Source organism: Lutjanus erythropterus, chromosome 3, assembly GCF_056507025.1.
Source record: "Lutjanus erythropterus isolate fLutEry1 chromosome 3, fLutEry1.hap2, whole genome shotgun sequence".
NCBI classification, from domain to species: domain Eukaryota; kingdom Metazoa; phylum Chordata; class Actinopteri; order Lutjaniformes; family Lutjanidae; genus Lutjanus; species Lutjanus erythropterus.
In genome coordinates, this window is record NC_139319.1 from 28,376,271 (window position 1) to 28,393,978 (window position 17,708).

Here is a 17,708-nt window from a genome sequence, read left to right on the forward strand (position 1 = left end):
TACATGGCAGCACACCATCAGTTTTAAATTGTCTAAGATTTTACGCAGCCGCCTGCCACTAGTCGGGGCTGCGGCGCTGTCAGACGGCAGCCCATCTCGCCCAGCGTGTATGCCCCAGTCGCCCTGGCAACATCGGCTGTTTATATCAGCAAAGTCGGACAGATGAATGTAGACTGTGACAGAATAAGCTGATATATATTCACTTGCCAAAGAAATGTGCCCACATTAAGCACATCCAAGGACATAAACCTGCTACTGGCACTACTTACATCATCCACGCTGTGTGTCAGGCTGGCAGCTAACGTTAGCTCTGGGTCCTTTACCCGCAGACACTGTGACCCTTTTCGGTCTGAAAAGGTGAAGCGTTTATTGAGTTGTTGTCATGTTTTGTACATTAATGTGTAAGGCTTGAATTGCACAGCACAAAGTAGCGCACATTTTAGAAGCATTTAAAGTATGATATGGCGATTGTAGACTGTGATTAATGGCTTCAAATGGCTTTTAATACACAGTATTTTTTTTTTTTTTTGGACAGTGTTTAACATTATAAATGAATACATTCTGCTAAATTTTAGCTGCTTTCTGAGTGTTTTCTTAGTGTTAGACTAGTTAACTAGCCTAAATTAAATTTTGTGTTTAATCAACAGGGAAATCAGTCGCCAGGAACAATCCTGATCTCCACCACTTCAGACAGCCTTTTTTCAACACAAAACCAGTGTTGTACAAGCTAAATATCACTCTCTCCAGTGCAAACAGACTCCTTTGGCAAAAACAATCATTTTACCTCATAGGAGAGAGTTGTGCGTAGTGCGTCTACTACTTCGTAGATCAACTAGGTTGTTAGTGTTACAGTGTCACTTTGGTGTTTTCAATATAAAAATAACAAAATAATATGAAACCAGCTGAACTGACATGAGGCAGTGGTAGACCGCCAGCCCCTGTGTTCTGTGAGGTAAAATGACTGATTTTGCCAATGGAGTCTGGTTGGCTTTGCAGAGAACAGTATTTGGCTATATAACGGCAGTTTCCCTTTGGAAAAGGCTGTCTGACAGCAAAGTAAAGAGGTGAAAATATTATGAATATGGCACAAACTTTATCTGACATAGATTTTTTATGTGGCTAAAAAATAACCCTCTCCACAACAATACATTGCTTAGTTTCCTACACCAGTACTCCTCCTACTTCTCCAAACTGGGGGTGTGCTGACAGCATCTACTGTAGGTAAAAACACTGACTATGACTGACGAAGTTCTTCATTCAACCCAAATTCAAAAAACCTGAACTGTTCCTTTAATAAGTAACACGTTTTAAATGATCCTTCTGGATGACTACATCAAAAAACATCCTTCCAGATTTCTCCATCACATCAGCTAATTATTTGGCTAGGATTTGTTCTAAACTGAACACATAACTGCATTCTCAGTGACAGCCAGAGAACATATCCCCCCCGAGACTAAAGACATCAAGATAAGAGTTACAGATTATTTTGAAAAGTTAATATTCAAAAAAGTTAAAATGCAAAAGAGACCTTTTGCCATATCTTTATACTTATTTTCCACACAAAACATTACATAAACTTGCCAACAGCAAAATTAGTGCTACAAATTACGGAGCTGTTCCTAATTAAACAGGTCAAGTGTCATTACGACACATGCTTACTTACACCAGACATACCTGGAGCAATACCACCTGGTGCATGAACAGCATACTGATACCAACACATTCTTTAACTGCACGTTGCATCAGGATAACGCAGGGGAGAGGAAGGTGAAGTGTTTTTTTGTCCACCGGCTTTTTAAGGACACAATGCATGCCAAATGAATCACTGCTGCAAATCAGCCATGCTTTGCTGGCCGGAACGCTGCGCACGCAGTGGTGGCAACGCAATCGAGGACAAGCTAATGGATGATGGTTCCGTTTGAGGTGGTGGGGGTGGGGGGAGGTGGTGATGGTGCTGGGGAGGGGACGCAACATCTGTCAGCCCTAAGGCGCAATCTCCAAATGGCTGCAACGAGTGCAGAGGCAAGCGCCCTGGAGCCCGCGAGAAGACACAGCGAAAGAAGAGGAGAGACAGGCTGAGAGACGCAAATGCAGATGGATGGAGAGATGGAGGGAGATGGAGACAGGTTGACAGACTGCGAGATGCCGAGATAGAGGGGGGAAAGACAAGTGGAGTTGTAAAGAAGATGGGGATGGGTAAATCTAGGTGAACTGTGGTATCCCATCAATATTGTTTCACTTGCCTTAACGGGACATTGCCCACTTTCTCAGCACAGGAGTGAAGGCTATACAATTCAATGCACCTGACACTGCCAGGATGAGGGACCTGAATTCCCCCCTGAAAGCATTAACACGTGCTAACCGTGCACCAAATGCCATATGCTGTTCTGTTACTTATTAACGATCACTGTGAAGAATTCATTATTCTAGTTGCTGAACACAGATCAAGATGTCTAAAGTGGGAGTGCTGCTGGTTAATTATCTAAACTTATCTTGTTTGTCTTGTCTCTGTTCATTCATACGTAATGAACACGTAGCTCTGTGTTTTCACACACAGCTTACACGCCTCGCAACTTGCGTTCCGCCACAAGGAGCAGCTACTGTAACTCACAATAGTCTGGATGGAAACCCAATTATACTGAAGGGCGGAAGCTGACATGTTGCTGTTTGTCAGGTCTGGCAGGGGTCTGGGCAAGCTAAAATGTCAGGGAGTGTTCAATTAGCCCAGGCTTAAATGCCTCAGATCAAGAGACAGGAGATGCGCTTAATAAGACGGATCAAACAGTTGAAAGCACCTGGTCGATGAAGTGGACGAGGCAGCGCATGGGAAAGAGAAGTAATAATTATGAATATCTGTATCAGCTATTTTCGCTTTCATGTCCTGCGCTGAGAGTCACGCAGCTCGATGGAGTTTGATAGCTAGTGTTTGGCATGAATATTCATGAAAAGAGACTGATTTGATTCGCTGCGTGCTGCCAATGCAGACAGTTTGCAAAGTTAACATGGTTCCACATGGATACACAGAGGCCCGTCTGTGCTTGAAGGGTACAGTTAACTCATTAGTAACATGCCAGTCTCCCCTTACTTTATGTCTGTTGGCATTAGCTTTGTAATTGTTCATCAGTTTATTTAGTGGCAGCTGACAGTGAACGGGTATCAACAGGTGTATGCCCTAATATGTGACATCAGTACCACAGACAGACAGATATTTCATGCAAGCATTGAAACACACATTGCAGGACATACCACTGTATATCAAGAGTCTTTTTAGAGGTTAAAATTCATGCTGTGCACCCATGACTGCAACCTCCAACATAGAGAGAACTTTATTATAATGTTTGTGGATTGCACCACCATCATTGGCCGGATTTTTAGATTCAGATTCAAACAACGATGAGACTTCATAGGAAATCAACAATCTTCCAGAATGGTGCACATTAAACACCCTTCTGCTCACCATCAGCTAAACCAGCTGATTGTTTAGCTGAAGTCGAGAAGGTTGATAGTTTTAGCTACCTGGGAGTCAGCCACTCCCCTGCATTCATAAGTAGAGCAATAGAATGCATCCTGACTGGAAACATCACAAAAATGGCATGGGATGTGCACAGCGAGGACAGGAGGCCTCTGCAGCGGGTGATTATAACCAACCAGAGCATCATTGGTACCCATCTAGCATGAGTGATATCAGGGAGAGAAGTTGCCTGAGCAGAGCCCAGAGGATACTAAAAGACAAAACCCAGCCACAGCTTGTTTACCCTGTTGTCATCAGGCAGGAGATACATCTGATACGTCTGTATCTCCTAACCCTAATCCCTGCTGCACCACCAGACTGAAGGGCAGCTTCTTCCCTCAGGCTGTGAGACTGATCAATCCTCAGCACTCCTCCATGTAAAATAGTCTGTTGTATATATACTTTTTTCATCAGCCAATCAATCAAACAATTAAAGAGGGAACTACATCAAAATCTCGCTATAAAACCTTATATGTACAATGATAAATAAATCTATTGTAAAACATGCATTGGTTGCTCATAAAAGAAAGGTGGTATCATTAAAAACCTTCAGCGCAGTACAATATTTGGCTCAGAACTGTTGCATTAAAGCATAGACATTCGACAGCTTCCCTTTACTGCACCAAACTGCACATTTTAACACACCTTTGCTCTTACCACAGACATAAAAGCAGCTGTAGACATATAGAAACTGGGCAAACTGTCAGTTTTTTGTCAGATAATCGCTTTTTGATGCAAAAACTTTCTCTCATGGCAGTTGAAAGCAAACTGACCAATACATTGGACTTTGAAAATATTGTGGATGGTTTTACATGAAGCAGAGGTGGATTTAAGTGGGGGTGGGGTGAAGTTTGCTCATACTGTAGTTACACCACTGTCTCCTACAAAATAGTCTCAACATCCCTGCCTCACAGTGTGGGTTTCCTCTGGGTGCTTCATTTCCCCCCTGCCATCAAAGACATGTATGTTAATTTAATTCTCTTGTCAGTTCTGGCGTAGAACTGGGCAAGGCACATTGGCTGCCTACTTCTCCCAACACTTAGGATGGGTTAAATGCAGAAAATGAATTTCCCTACAGGGCTCAATAAATGATAATTTTCTTATAAGTTACACTTGACTTATTCCATTTACTATTACTTACTTCCAGTGAGTCTTACCTAAAAGTGCAGATTTATTTGAAAGTAAAACTATTGATGGTCTCAGCTGCACATATTTCATTTACAGGAGTTAGTCCAGGATGACCTGGCATGATGCTCTGCTCACATTCAGTGTGTGGATATAGGTATGGAATGGTAATTACCACTCTCTGAGTTATGAAAGGCAGCATGGCTAAAATGCAGGGGTGGCTATGAAGTCACTAATGATGAAGAAACTCTGCTGAGTGCAACGATGCCTCCCACAAGAGCCTAGAACAAATGGTTCATTAGTTTTGTCATGCTATGCGAAACGATTAAAAAGTTATGCGCATTTTTGTTACAGGCCACTCCCGTAGCCAAGCCCCCTTTTGTCAGTTGACACGAATAGTTAATCAGTCAGCATTAACACAAACATACACCTTCACACACAGAGACTTGACTTTTATGCTAAATTTCAGCCTCCTGAAGACCGTGGCCCCCAGAGGCTGGGGAATTTTGACGGACTGATCAACCGAGGCTAAAGAAAATAATGCTATCAATCAAATTTGTCTTTAATGTTGTTCATTGCATGTTTTGTTCCTTTTTTGGCAAATAAATTACACTCAGAATCTGAATGTAACTGTACAAAAGTGTACACAAGGTGTGTGTGTGTTGGATGTTGGGTGAGGGAGACAAAGCGAGAACAGAAAGAAACATAATATGTATTATCAATATTTCTCTTTCTTTCTTACTTTACTTCATTTACAAATTTTTAAAATATTATAGCCTTTAATATTCAGCTTCGTAGTTTGAAGCATAGGGGCTACCGACCAAGTTGGTGTATTTAACTGAAGGAGAACAGGCTGTATGGAGTTACTGCAAGAACTATGACTGGTCACCACGGGCTGTTCATGTTTTCTCCTGAAAGTTTTAGATGCCACTGGAGACCGAAGATGATGAAAATTTTAATCTCCTTTTCAGTTACAAACAAAGTCACAGTAACTGTTCTGCCCATTGCAATCACCACTCTCTATCACAGTGAATAAAAGAATAAATATGACAAGCGCATGGCAATAGTCTCCTATTTAGAATTGCGACAAGGCCAATCTTCTACTATTCATCACAATGAATGAAAAACTGTAAAAATCTCAGAGGCGAGTATGTCAGAACCTCAAGACATTAAAAAAGAACTATGTGCATGGCTAAACACCACAAGGGGTGAGTAAAAAGATATATATATATTTTTATGAGTGAACTGATCCTTTAAGTTTTCTCTGGATTCTTGCCTTGTTACACTTTTGGCCAAGGGGTTGGCATTGACGACAGGAGATGCTAAGACCTTTAGCTGCTCCAGCACATCTTTACGACTGACATTTATCAACCCCTTGTGAATACTTTACTCTCTCCTGGCTAGACCTGCTCCCCTTTCACTGCCCTTTGGCTTCAATTATGAGACTCGGTACCTCTGGCTTAAGTACAACCTGAAGCTAACTTTTCCTTTTTCCCTCAGCCTGCGCTGATATGGATGTGAAATAATCCACAGTTGCTTCTGTGGCTTGAAGGAGCATCTATACAACCAGAAAATCGTATCCCTTTTATATTAGATACGCTAAGTTTCTTTACACAAAAAGAATCATTAAATAAGCTAGAAGTGTTTTTGTAGAAGTGATTTGTCCTTATTCACTTTTGTTCTGTTTCTGTTGCTGGTTGAAAACCTTGATACAAATGAATCAGACAGAGATTGAGCATTTAAGACTATGGAAGCCCATTTTTGTCTGATGAAAAAAAGATTCTGTAATATATTATAATGACAGACCTTCTCCAAATAATGACTTGGTATATCAAAATAATAAGTTAATATCTTATATAAGATATTAAATCATTATTTAGAGAAAGTTTCTCATTATTTTGAGATTTTTCATTTGGAGAGGTGCAAAGTCATTTGACTTTGTCCCCTTTCCCACTGAAGACAAAAGCCAGATGTTTATGGATGTTTGTGGGTTTTAGGTCCAGTGTAAAGGAGCTCTAGTTTTGACAAAGTTTCTTATTATTTTGAGATATTATGTCCTTATTTTAATAACGTTTCTCATTTTTTTGAGACTCAGTAATTATTTCTAGATACACTTCTAACTATAATGAAGTGAAAAATCTTTTTCCTTATCTTTTTTTTTTCTTTGCCATATTGACACAAATGGGCTTCCATTTAGGAGAATCATAATGGCTACAAAAGGACAGGAGAAATGACTTTTGCTTGGTAAAAAGTATTAAAAAATAAGCTATACGGTATACAGCATGGCGTGCCTCAACAGGAGTTTGAGGATGTACAGTAGCTCAAAAGCTGACAAACAAAAGTGCTTCTCGATTAATACTATAAATATGAACTGGGCTTGATCCCCCTCGTTCCACAGATGGATCATTTGTTGTTTACGAGTTGTTGTTTTTTCTCAGATATCAAAACAAACAGGAATTGGGTGAAACCAGTTCATTAACTTGTATTAAATCACTCTCAACCAAGTCGCTGTCACTGTAAAGCTGGAAAATTGACTTGCCCCAGAGAGAATAAATCTCAAGCTCTTTTCTTTGTTCCCCCTTTTGAATACTTTTCCAATCTGAGCCCGCTTAAAGTCTGACAGCAACAAAAAAATCTATTTATTGCAGGGTATTGCGGGAAATTAGGCATAGATTTATAGAGAGGAGTCACAATCCAATTACTGGGTGACTGTGTGAAATGGAAAATATGAAGCTAATTTCATTAATATTCTATCTCTGAGTATTTACGGTACTGCGGTGGAGGAATTAACTCAAGTATTCCTTACACATATCTTAAATGTCTTCCAGCCGGCACATATACGCTTCATTAACCTTTGTCATTTTCAACCTTTTTGGCTTCATAATTTACAGTCGCTCATGCACAGACGTGCATGCACTCACACTCACACACACTCACACACACTCACACACACACACACACACACACACACAGTCTGCTGCTCCACACACAAAATGTTACTATCTTTCTAAAAGTGTGGGAAATATGGATTCTGTACTTATATCCAGTGATGATAAGAAAAGTTTGATGGCTAGTTGAAGTTCCAAAGGATGCTGTCCAGACCGTTCAAGCATTGTTTCTCTTTCTTTCTTTTTTGTCAAAAACAGCTGTATTTCTATGCAGAACTAAGATGACTTTTTCCACTAAAGGCTATTCTGTTGGACCAAAAGTCATTTAGTTTACTGCTCTAGTTCAAAACAGGCTGTTGTTTGTTGTTTTTGCTGTCAGGTTTATTAATATAACATTTTTAATAAATCATACCATATCTGACGACGATATATAGAACTATATAAGTTATCATTGAAAGTAATATAGAGTATAATTATTTTTTTCCTTAGTTGTTTGAATAGTGAAGTTTCATCACATCAAAAAAAGTTGATGAAGCAGTAAAATAAGCTGTATGCTTTAACAGTACTAAGCATCTCACTGTATATATTTACATGCACACTAACTTTCCTCTACTATTCAGAACATGACAAATTCGAATTTGATACAGGTCATGTAAACAGCATATTCTGTTTCAGTATTCTTTACCAAAGTTTGCGACACACAGCCTCTCGCCTGTTTAAAGTCAGCTCTGTGCATTGTGAGCAAATCAACTGGCCAACGGTTAGTAAGACTAGGGTACAGAAGCATGAACAAAAGAAAAGCCCACATTTCTGGTTGGAAGAAGAAACACACCTACTTTTAAACATCATACAAGACGTTGATGTCAAGTTGTTGTTGTTTTTTTAATCCAGTGAACCATGTAGCCCAACTTCTGCTCCCCAGAATTTGTCATCACTGGAGTACTCTATATAGTCGCTGCCTTTATCAGCAAAAGGAGGTGAAAGATCTGGGAAAAGCTACCAGATGTGTTTGCTATTCAATGCAACATGCTAGGAAGACCTTAAAGTAACACTGTTTTGTTGTTTTGTTTCGATGTACACAATGAATCTTAATGTTCAAACTTTCTGCCTTTGTTCACATGGGGGCATGTGTCTCCTGGTCACCATGGCAATTATATGCATATCCAGCAGACGCAGAGCAACATCTCCATTTATTTCACATTATCCGTAACCTGAAGATATTCACCCTCCTTTTAACTCTGTTTTTGTCTCCACTAGGGCTGGGTATCATTTAAATAATCAGAAAAACAGTTCCAATACCAGTACCCTTAAACTAATACCAGTATCAGTGTACTTTTTGGAATATATTTGATACCTTTTGTGAAAGGTTATTCTTTATGAAGAACACTTGTGGTAATTGGCTGTTAGCAACACCATATTAATAGCAACTTTTTTTTCTCCAGGAACAGAAAATCTGTGTCTTTAACAGGCACAGAAGTCAAAGGATTGGAAAACATGGGATGCATACTTAATCAGTATCAATAGAATGTAATATATAATATATAATTATATTGTTTATAATACATTCCACTGTTCATGCCAGATTGTAGAGGAAATGGAAATCTGAAAACTATCACTGCAGATCTTGGCATGCTTTGTCTGAACAGCCTATTTGGTTGAAATGGGTGCTGAAAGGAAGCGGGCAGCGCTTTGCGGTGCTCCTGCCTCCTGTGTGTCCCTGTAAAACCAAACCAATTAGCTACAAAGGCTTGAAAGCATAGCTGAGACATTTTACATAGGTTCCCCGACTTTGTTTTATTACTAATATTGATTAGCTCACCTTTAAATACTCATTAAACTAAGTTAGAACAAATAATAACTGCAAGCAACTGTTGTCCCTGAAATGTCTACCCTGGACAGGACCACAGCAAGTCAGTAGAATAATTTAATTCAAATAAAATACATTCAAATGTGGACAGAAAGAATGACATTTTTTCATCTTCTACCCATGAAACTATCCTTTTTCACTCTATATTTAGCTTTATTTGAACTTCATGAAAAGCATTTATTACACTTTTTTTCTCATGCTAGGTGCTTTTATTTGCATGCTGTGTGACTGGGAGGAGCCAACACAAAATTCATTTATGGGATGTCATGTACACATCAACATGCAAAAGTTTTATTTTGAGCTACTTTCCCATGCAGGGGAGCTGTGTGTGTGTGGAGCCACTGAAGGGAAGGAAATGACTGTAGAATGCAAACAAGGCAAAGCCCCCATATTTTCACACCATCATTTCCATAACATTATGCTACAGGAATCCTTTCTGTATTCTGGCATTTGTCTTCCAGCATTTTCTCTTATATGATTGAAATGTTAAAGGAGGTTCTTTATACTAGAGAATAAACCAAAAACAAAGCCTCTTGCATCAGAGCTGTAGTAATCTCCATATCGTATTTACACATCTCCCCAGGCCTCATTCTGGTGTACACTAGTGAAATACACATTTCTGTAAGCACACTGAATCATATAATATCCATATAATCCCCTTTTTACCAGAAATACATCAGCCAGTTATAAAGTTGTCTATGAATCCAGCTGAGTTGTAGTTTCAGGGAGTGAGTGAAATGTTAATTGGGATTTGTAGTTCAGACAGCGTCTGAATGCATTTGATTGGACTGGTCAGCATGTGGCTCACGTATGTGGCATTATATCTGCCTTCTGTGATTGATGAACTGGTGTTAGTGGGTCTGCCCGCCATGGCTGCTGTTACCCAAGCGAGTGCTGACAAATGACTCACTGGCATGAGAGAGCAGAAACACTTTACCATACAGTGCCATACTGAGAAGGATATTGACTGTGAGAGCAGTGTGTATTCTCTTTCTCACTGCTGTCTGACGACATAATGGGCACACAGAGATTGTCATGCCAAAGGCCACCTCGAAACATAATGTAAGCCCCTGTGTGTGACACAGAGTCGGTACTTTCTTTGCACTTACATAACGACTTTTATCGACCTGTTGGCGACAGAGGCATCACAAGAGCGGCCTGTAACCGGCAAAAAACAAAGCTGCTCATCCACAATCATAACATAGAGACTAACAAGTTAAAGGTTTTGTCACATCAGTCAGTTTCTATCTGACTGTACTTATATAAACTGTAGTAATCTCTACTCTATAAAAGGAAGGGAGGAAAAGGGAGGAACCTCGAAAAGGAGCATAAGAGAAGGGCCTCCTCTTACAGGACAAACATCTGGGTGTTATACAGAGTAGGAGCAGCAGTAGAATTACAATACAGAGAAACAGGATGACAAAATTAATACAAAATGGACAATATATAAAGAATTTATATTAATGAGATTATTTTGCATGTGCACATAGGCAAAATGGGTAAATATTGCTTGCTGCAAGACAAATTTGACTTAGTCTCCACTTCACTGAACCTAATGAAACTCCACCCAGGGAGTCAGATTGGGTAGGGTTAGGGTAAGAAGGCCATCTTTATAAGAAAAATGTCCACATAGGTTGTCTTTTCAAGCAGTTAATTACAACCCATATTTCCAATTATCATTAGGCAGCGACCCCTAGTAGCTGTAGTAAATATGACTACAGTAAAGGAAGGAGGACTGCAGGTGCTGTGCTGGACCATCGTGGTGAAGAGGGAGCTGAATCATGAGGCAAAGCTTTCAATTTACCAGTTGATCTTTGTACCAACCTCCACATAGTGACAGAAAGGATGAGATCGTGGATGTAACTGGCCAAAAAGATTCGTAGGGTGTCTGGGCTCAGCCTTGGAGACAGGGTGAGGAGCTCAGACATCTGGAAAGAGAATGGATTAGAACCACTGCTCGTTCGCATCGAAAGTAGCCAGCTGAGGTAATTCAGGCATCCGATTAGGGTGCCTCCTGGACGACTTCTTTTGGAGGTTTTCCAGGCATGTTCAACTGGGAGTAGAACCTGGAGTAAACACAGAAATTGTCAAAGGGATTATCTGGCCCATCAGGCCGGGGGAACACCATGGGATCCCCCCAGGAGGAGGTGGGAAGCATTGCAGAGGAGAGGGATGTGTGAAATGCCCTGCTCAGCCTGATACCACTGTGACTTCTACACCGGGAGTGGAAGAAGGTGGAAGGATGAATGGATGGATAGATGGATGCATGGATGGAAGTATGGATGGATGGATGGCAGAAAGAGGAAGTCAGGTCACAAAGTCCATGTAGGGAGGAGGTTCGGCTGGATGGATGGTTCAAACACACCCAGACTTTCATTGAGGTGACAGCTTTTCATGTTCCGTGTTTAACCAAAATTTGTTCATTAATTTTTAAGTTATGTTATGGACATGATGTAACGTATGTAACTAAGGTACTTATTTTAACCTAAAACACAATGTTTTCCTAAACCTTACCAGTAAGTTTTGATGCCTAAAACCAACCAAACTGCAACCTGTTCATAATATAATAACCAGTTCATAATATTAACCACATGACAACAAAGGTCCAGTACAATGAAGATCCAGTACATCTGTTGCTGGTACTCTGTAATAGGGATGGCTTGATAGCACTTTTTCATGTTCAATATCGATATCAATACCACAGCCTTGATTATCTGCCAATTCTGTTATCAATGTGATACTGTTTTTTCCCTCTCTGAAACAACTAAGCTGTAATCATACCTTTAGTGTATTAATACTTTGTGTAACCTCGCCTTCTAAAAATCAACAAATATTTTACTCCCCTAAAGGAACAAATATAAAACCCACAACATGACACATTATACAATGCTACTGCTTCATTTTATTCAAACTTTTTCACACAGAGAATTGTTTGATTGGTCAGCACCATTCAAACATTTAAAAATAAAATAAATTTAATCTGTGTTACGTATCACACTTCTCTCTTTACAGCATGTTGTTCAAAGTTTAGCTAAGGGTTAGGGTTAATATTTGTGATAGTTTAAGCTAATATTGTATTTTGCCACCACCATTATCCTTTTTAGTGATTTTGGCCAATATTGGTCTGATAGAGATATCGATACTGAGTATCAGATGGGATCACCCTATTCTCAAATGTTAATACATGTTGTTTTGGAAACAGTCATTTGGGAGTCATTAGCAAACAACCTAGTCTGTCTGAGTATTTTTACAGTGTAGTTTTAGTATATTAACTTAAATATAGGATCTGAATACCTCCCCCATCACTGGCAGCCTGTATGTAGCCTGGAAGGCAAAACTCTGGGCAACATCCTGTGTGTTTTGAGCTGACGGCTAAATATGTATATGTTGTACTGAAGTCAATCTGCATCAGTTTAAATGGGGTTACACAAGGGGCAAGTATATGAGCGCACATTATCACTCGTAGACTTGCAGAAATACATATATTTACAAGAACATGCCCACACATCCACAAGCGTGCCTCTTCAAACTCTCCACTATTGCACACTCTCCTAATGATGAGGGGGCTTGTGTGTTTTGAGGTCCACTGATTCAATTATATTTGCATCTGATATTATCCCGGGATTTCTTTGTGATTTTTCTGGGGACTGTGCCAGAATTTGGCGAAAAATGTTGGACCTCTAAGAAAAGAAAGAAGCTCATGGGAAATTAGTGCTTTCAAGGCCTGACTGAGCATAGGCAGCGAGAATGAAGAGAGAAGACAAACAGCAGAAATCTGAATGATGAGGCACACACACAGCCAGTGAAAAACACACACACACACACACACACATATTTGCTGCAAGATGTATCATAAGCTACTGATTATATCATCAAGCCTAACAGATACGAGTTATTATTTAAGATATGGCATCAACAGTGGAAAAGTGACTGTGGATGACAAGTTTTTGACACCATGCTAATCTGCTGTAATAATACACTTTATATCTCAGATATGGTAATCAGTCTTGATTGACTTGTCTCTCTGTGGTCTGTCTTTTCATTACTGCCGACACACACACAAGTGCAGACAGCTGAGGAAGAATGCAGCACAATCAAAGAAAAATAATCACACTCACACATTTTTTTTATTAAGTATATCTATTAAACATTTCACCACTGTGCCACTGACACTTTTTTTTCTTTGTTTGGGCTGGTACATGTGTGACACATATCAAATGGAAAAGGCTTTTTAAAGAATGTTGGGCAACACTTTATTTTACTGCACACTAATAAGACATAATAAGCTGCACTAAATTAGACAAAAAACATAATTGATATGTTCCATATTGGACATAGTTATACCCTAATTAAACACTATCTAACTGTTATTTTTTAAAGTATTAGAGCATCATTAGAGGGTAAATGCAGACACATTACAACAGAACTGTACTGTTAACTAAAGCATATTATGTCCCACTGTTTAGACCCTTATTACATTTAATTTGGAACATATACATACTGTAAACTAAAGTGAAGTCACATGTTCTCTATTAATGGAGCAGTAGCAGATATGTGAGTTTAGCTTACAGTACAGTTCTATTGTAATGTGTCCCTAATTACCCTCTAATAAAGTCCAACAAGGGTCTAACATTGTCTAATAAAGAATATATTATTTCTTGTTTATGTCTAATTCAATACAAAGTACAGCTTGTTACATTATAGTGTATAGTTGGGTGTGTGGTGTACTTAGGGTATAGTTGTGTTTGTTTAATGTCTGTTAAAGAAGATGTTTTATTAGTACATTGTAAAATAAAGTGTGACAGAATGTTTTGTGCTTATTTCTAATGATTACATTAATACTAATGTCTTATCCTTCTGTCATCTTCAGATCATGCTGCTAACTGATCCAGAGGTGGAGAGCAGTCTCCTCATCAGCTCTGATGAAGGAGCTACCTACCAGAAGTACCGGCTGAACTTCTACATCCTCAGCCTGCTCTTCCACCCCGAGCAAGAGGACTGGATTCTGGCGTACAGCCATGACCAAAAGGTTAGAGAGCGGGCGAGGCTAGTTTAGCAGTGAGGTTCAAAGGTATTGAAAGGAGCTGAGCACTAAAGTCAGATAAAAAAACAACAGTCTGGGGTTGCAGTGTCCCAGGGCATAAATATAAAATCCTGTTACACAAGAGTTTAGCTCAAAGCACGCAGTCAGAATTTATGAAGTTCTTTTAGGAAGGAAGTCATAAGTATGGATTGTTTAATTCAGGTAGTTTCAAATTCATTGACACAGATACCCATTTTCAGAAGTTTAATAAAAGAAAGGATGAAAAGTTTGCCCAAATGACAAGATATTAAGTCAATTTAATGTCTCGTAACTTTTTAAGTCAATTTTTTTTACCTGAAAAATCTAAATTAGTACGGTTATCATAATTTTGACTTATATCTTAGGAAAATTATAATCATATTTCCTTCATTTAGTACATAAGTTATTTTAGGTTTTATTTTTATTTTTGTTTTTTAATCTTTGTTTTCAATTCAACTTAGTTTCAGTTACTTTTAGTTAAGCTTTTATTAGTTTCAGTATTAGTTTTAGGTCTTCTTTATTATATTCTGGGTGGGGTGGGGAATATTTGCCAGGGGGAACATTTAAGAAGTTCACAATAGGTATCACAATACAAATACAACATGTGAAGGCAATTGACTCACGTAGACATCCCAGTCTCAATAAACATTTGATAAAAACTAAAACTAAAAACATTCCCTGCATATCTTTATTTTATTTTAGTCAGTTTTGTAAGTATATAATATAATTTTAGTTGTTTTCTTTTATTCTAAAAGATTTTTCACTCCTAGTTTTAGATTCAGTGAATTATAATAACGTTGATAAGTAATTCTGACTTCCTATCTCATAATTTTGACATTACTATTTTTCTTATTCCTACAATTTCATCCATGTTCGTTTCCTGGCAGAACTGGGCTTCCATATCCCATGGCTTTCAGTTTTTAGGTAAAGGAGTTGGTGATAACTAACTGACACGCTCAGTTACACCATATTAGCGATTCTGAAGTCACTCTGAATGGCACAGCTCATGTTTGAGGCCTGGAGCTACATAGTGAGGACTTTTGCAACATAGCACTTTTTTTTTTTTTTGACAGTTAAACTAGACGACCCTTTAAATCTCTAAGCTTCATAGTTCTTTAAAAAGTCACCTGGTTTGGATATATGTCAACATGATTACAACTAACAAAGTTTTATTTTTTTCTCTTCAAAACACAAATGTTTCACTACATTTTATACATGAAGCTGGACTAGCATAGGGTTAGTATTTAAAACTGTCATTACTTAGGGCTGACACTGGATGTCTTGTCAGATTCAAATCTTTATAGTTGTAAATGATGTAATATAGGAGGCAAAGTGACGGCAAAAACAATTGCATGTGTGAACTCATGAGACAGAGACAGAGAGGGAGAAGAGAGGGAGGTCATTTATAGACATTTTAAAATAACCGTTTGCATTAATAAAATGCTTTTCTTGCAGCGTAGCCCATTTGGGTTTAATGTTTCAGTTATGATGAATAATGAAGGCATTCTCCTTTTGCTGAGGAGACGTGTGGATGTGTGGATGTACAGAGCGTGTGTGTGTGTGTGTGTGTGTGCGTGTGCATGAGCATGCATCTGGAGCGAACATCGCACTCTCATTGTGCAGCGAGTATAATCCCTCATATACACACACCCACACACATGCACACATCTTTAGAACATAGTGCTACAGTTTGCTGCGATATGATTCTGAGATGCCTGAAACCCATAAACACCATCACATTTTAAATTAATTTTCAGGTTGTGTTTTCTGCCATTTTTCATTTTAGTTTGCCTGTTTTAGAATTCAGCTGTGACTCCAACTTGCAGGCTGTAAATGACTCTGAAAGCATTACATTAAATAAACGTAAATAAGGGTCTGGGCTTTCAAAGCACTCTTAAATGATGATCATAAACCAATGATGTTAATGGGTTTAGGGCATCAGAGGTCCTCACACAGTTTCATCAGCATGTTATTTATTAAAAGGATGATATATGTGACTTATAGGAGTTCAATTCATGCCACTTGTACCCCATGGATGTCCAAGGAGAACTTGATACAGCGTTCTGTACGTTCCTATGAGAGCTGCTCTGTGGCACATGGAGCCAACACAGTGTATGATCTGGCGCATAAAGCAAGTTCAGTAGAGACTTTTGACCAAGTGGCTAACTTTCGTTTTTTGCCCTCTGCTAACTTGAATTTGGATAAAATGATTTAATCATGCAGCTCTTCTAGACTTTCAAAATGTTATTGGACCAACTGGATTTAATCTTTATAATGAAGCAAATAACAGGTTCTGGTGCTCAAAAATGTATCCCCCATTTTACAGCCACTTCTTTCCACAGTGGAAAAATAGGTCTTTTTGGGCTGCTGTGCTTCAGGTGAAGTTGTCATTACAAGGTTTGGCCACTAAGTCATTTTGGATTTGAACCTCAGCTCGGTCCATCCTGTTACATACAACCTCCAGGAAACAGCCATATGCTCAAACTCTCATTCTGACTCTCAAATCCCCCTCGATTTTCTATGTTAGCAGACAAACTGTCAGCAATCAAAATGGAAACGTTACAGCTAGAGCTCCAACGATGTAATTGATTAATCAATTATTAATAGATTAGTAAATGAATCGCAAACTGTTTTTGATAATCAATTACTTGGTTTGAGTAATTTTTCAAGAAAAAACTCTGAATACTCTGATTTCAGCTTCTTAAATGTGAATATTTTTGGTTTCTTTACTCTTCTGTGACAGCAAACAGATTAACTTTAGGTTGTGAGTAGAACAATACGTTTGAGGACATCGTTTTAGTCTTTGGGAAACACTTATTGACATTTTTCATCATTTTTCAACATTTCAAAACAAACAACTATTAGTCGATTAATCAAGAAAATAATCAACTGATAAATCGACCATGAAAATACTCAGACAATTGCAGCCCTAATTACACCCTTAAACAGTGTTAAAAAGCAGCGGGGATGACTCACTGATATGTGTTTGCATTCATGGCTTGTTGCAGCTGTATGTGCTCACTACTAATGCAAACCCAAATACTTGACTCAAACCTGGTGTAACATCTGATGAAACCAGCTTGTGTTTACATTTTCCAAGACAAAGTTACAGTGAGTAACGTGTTAGCCAGTTCTTTCAGTGTGTTCATGCACAGAACTAGTTATCAGCTTTATGTTGCCCTACAGCTTAATATTTTGGGAGGACGCTGAAGCATAAATTGCTTTATTTCCGCTTGATATTTGCATGTCAGTGGG

At 38.8% G+C, this 17,708-nt stretch overlaps 1 protein-coding gene across 5 annotated transcripts in view; it reads left to right on the forward strand.

Annotated features, from left to right (window-relative positions):
• Positions 1–17,708, forward strand: part of sorcs1 (sortilin-related VPS10 domain containing receptor 1) — a 189,373-nt gene that overhangs the window by 110,277 nt on the left and 61,388 nt on the right. For all 5 annotated transcript variants that reach the window (XR_014769854.1, XR_014769855.1, XM_084715688.1 and 2 more), the window contains exon 4: positions 14,262–14,420. Coding sequence is in view for 3 of the 5 variants with exons in the window: in XM_084715688.1 (XP_084571814.1) it covers positions 14,262–14,420 (159 nt within the window). In the remaining 2 variants the exon portion in view is untranslated. The remainder of the gene's footprint in view (positions 1–14,261; positions 14,421–17,708) is intronic.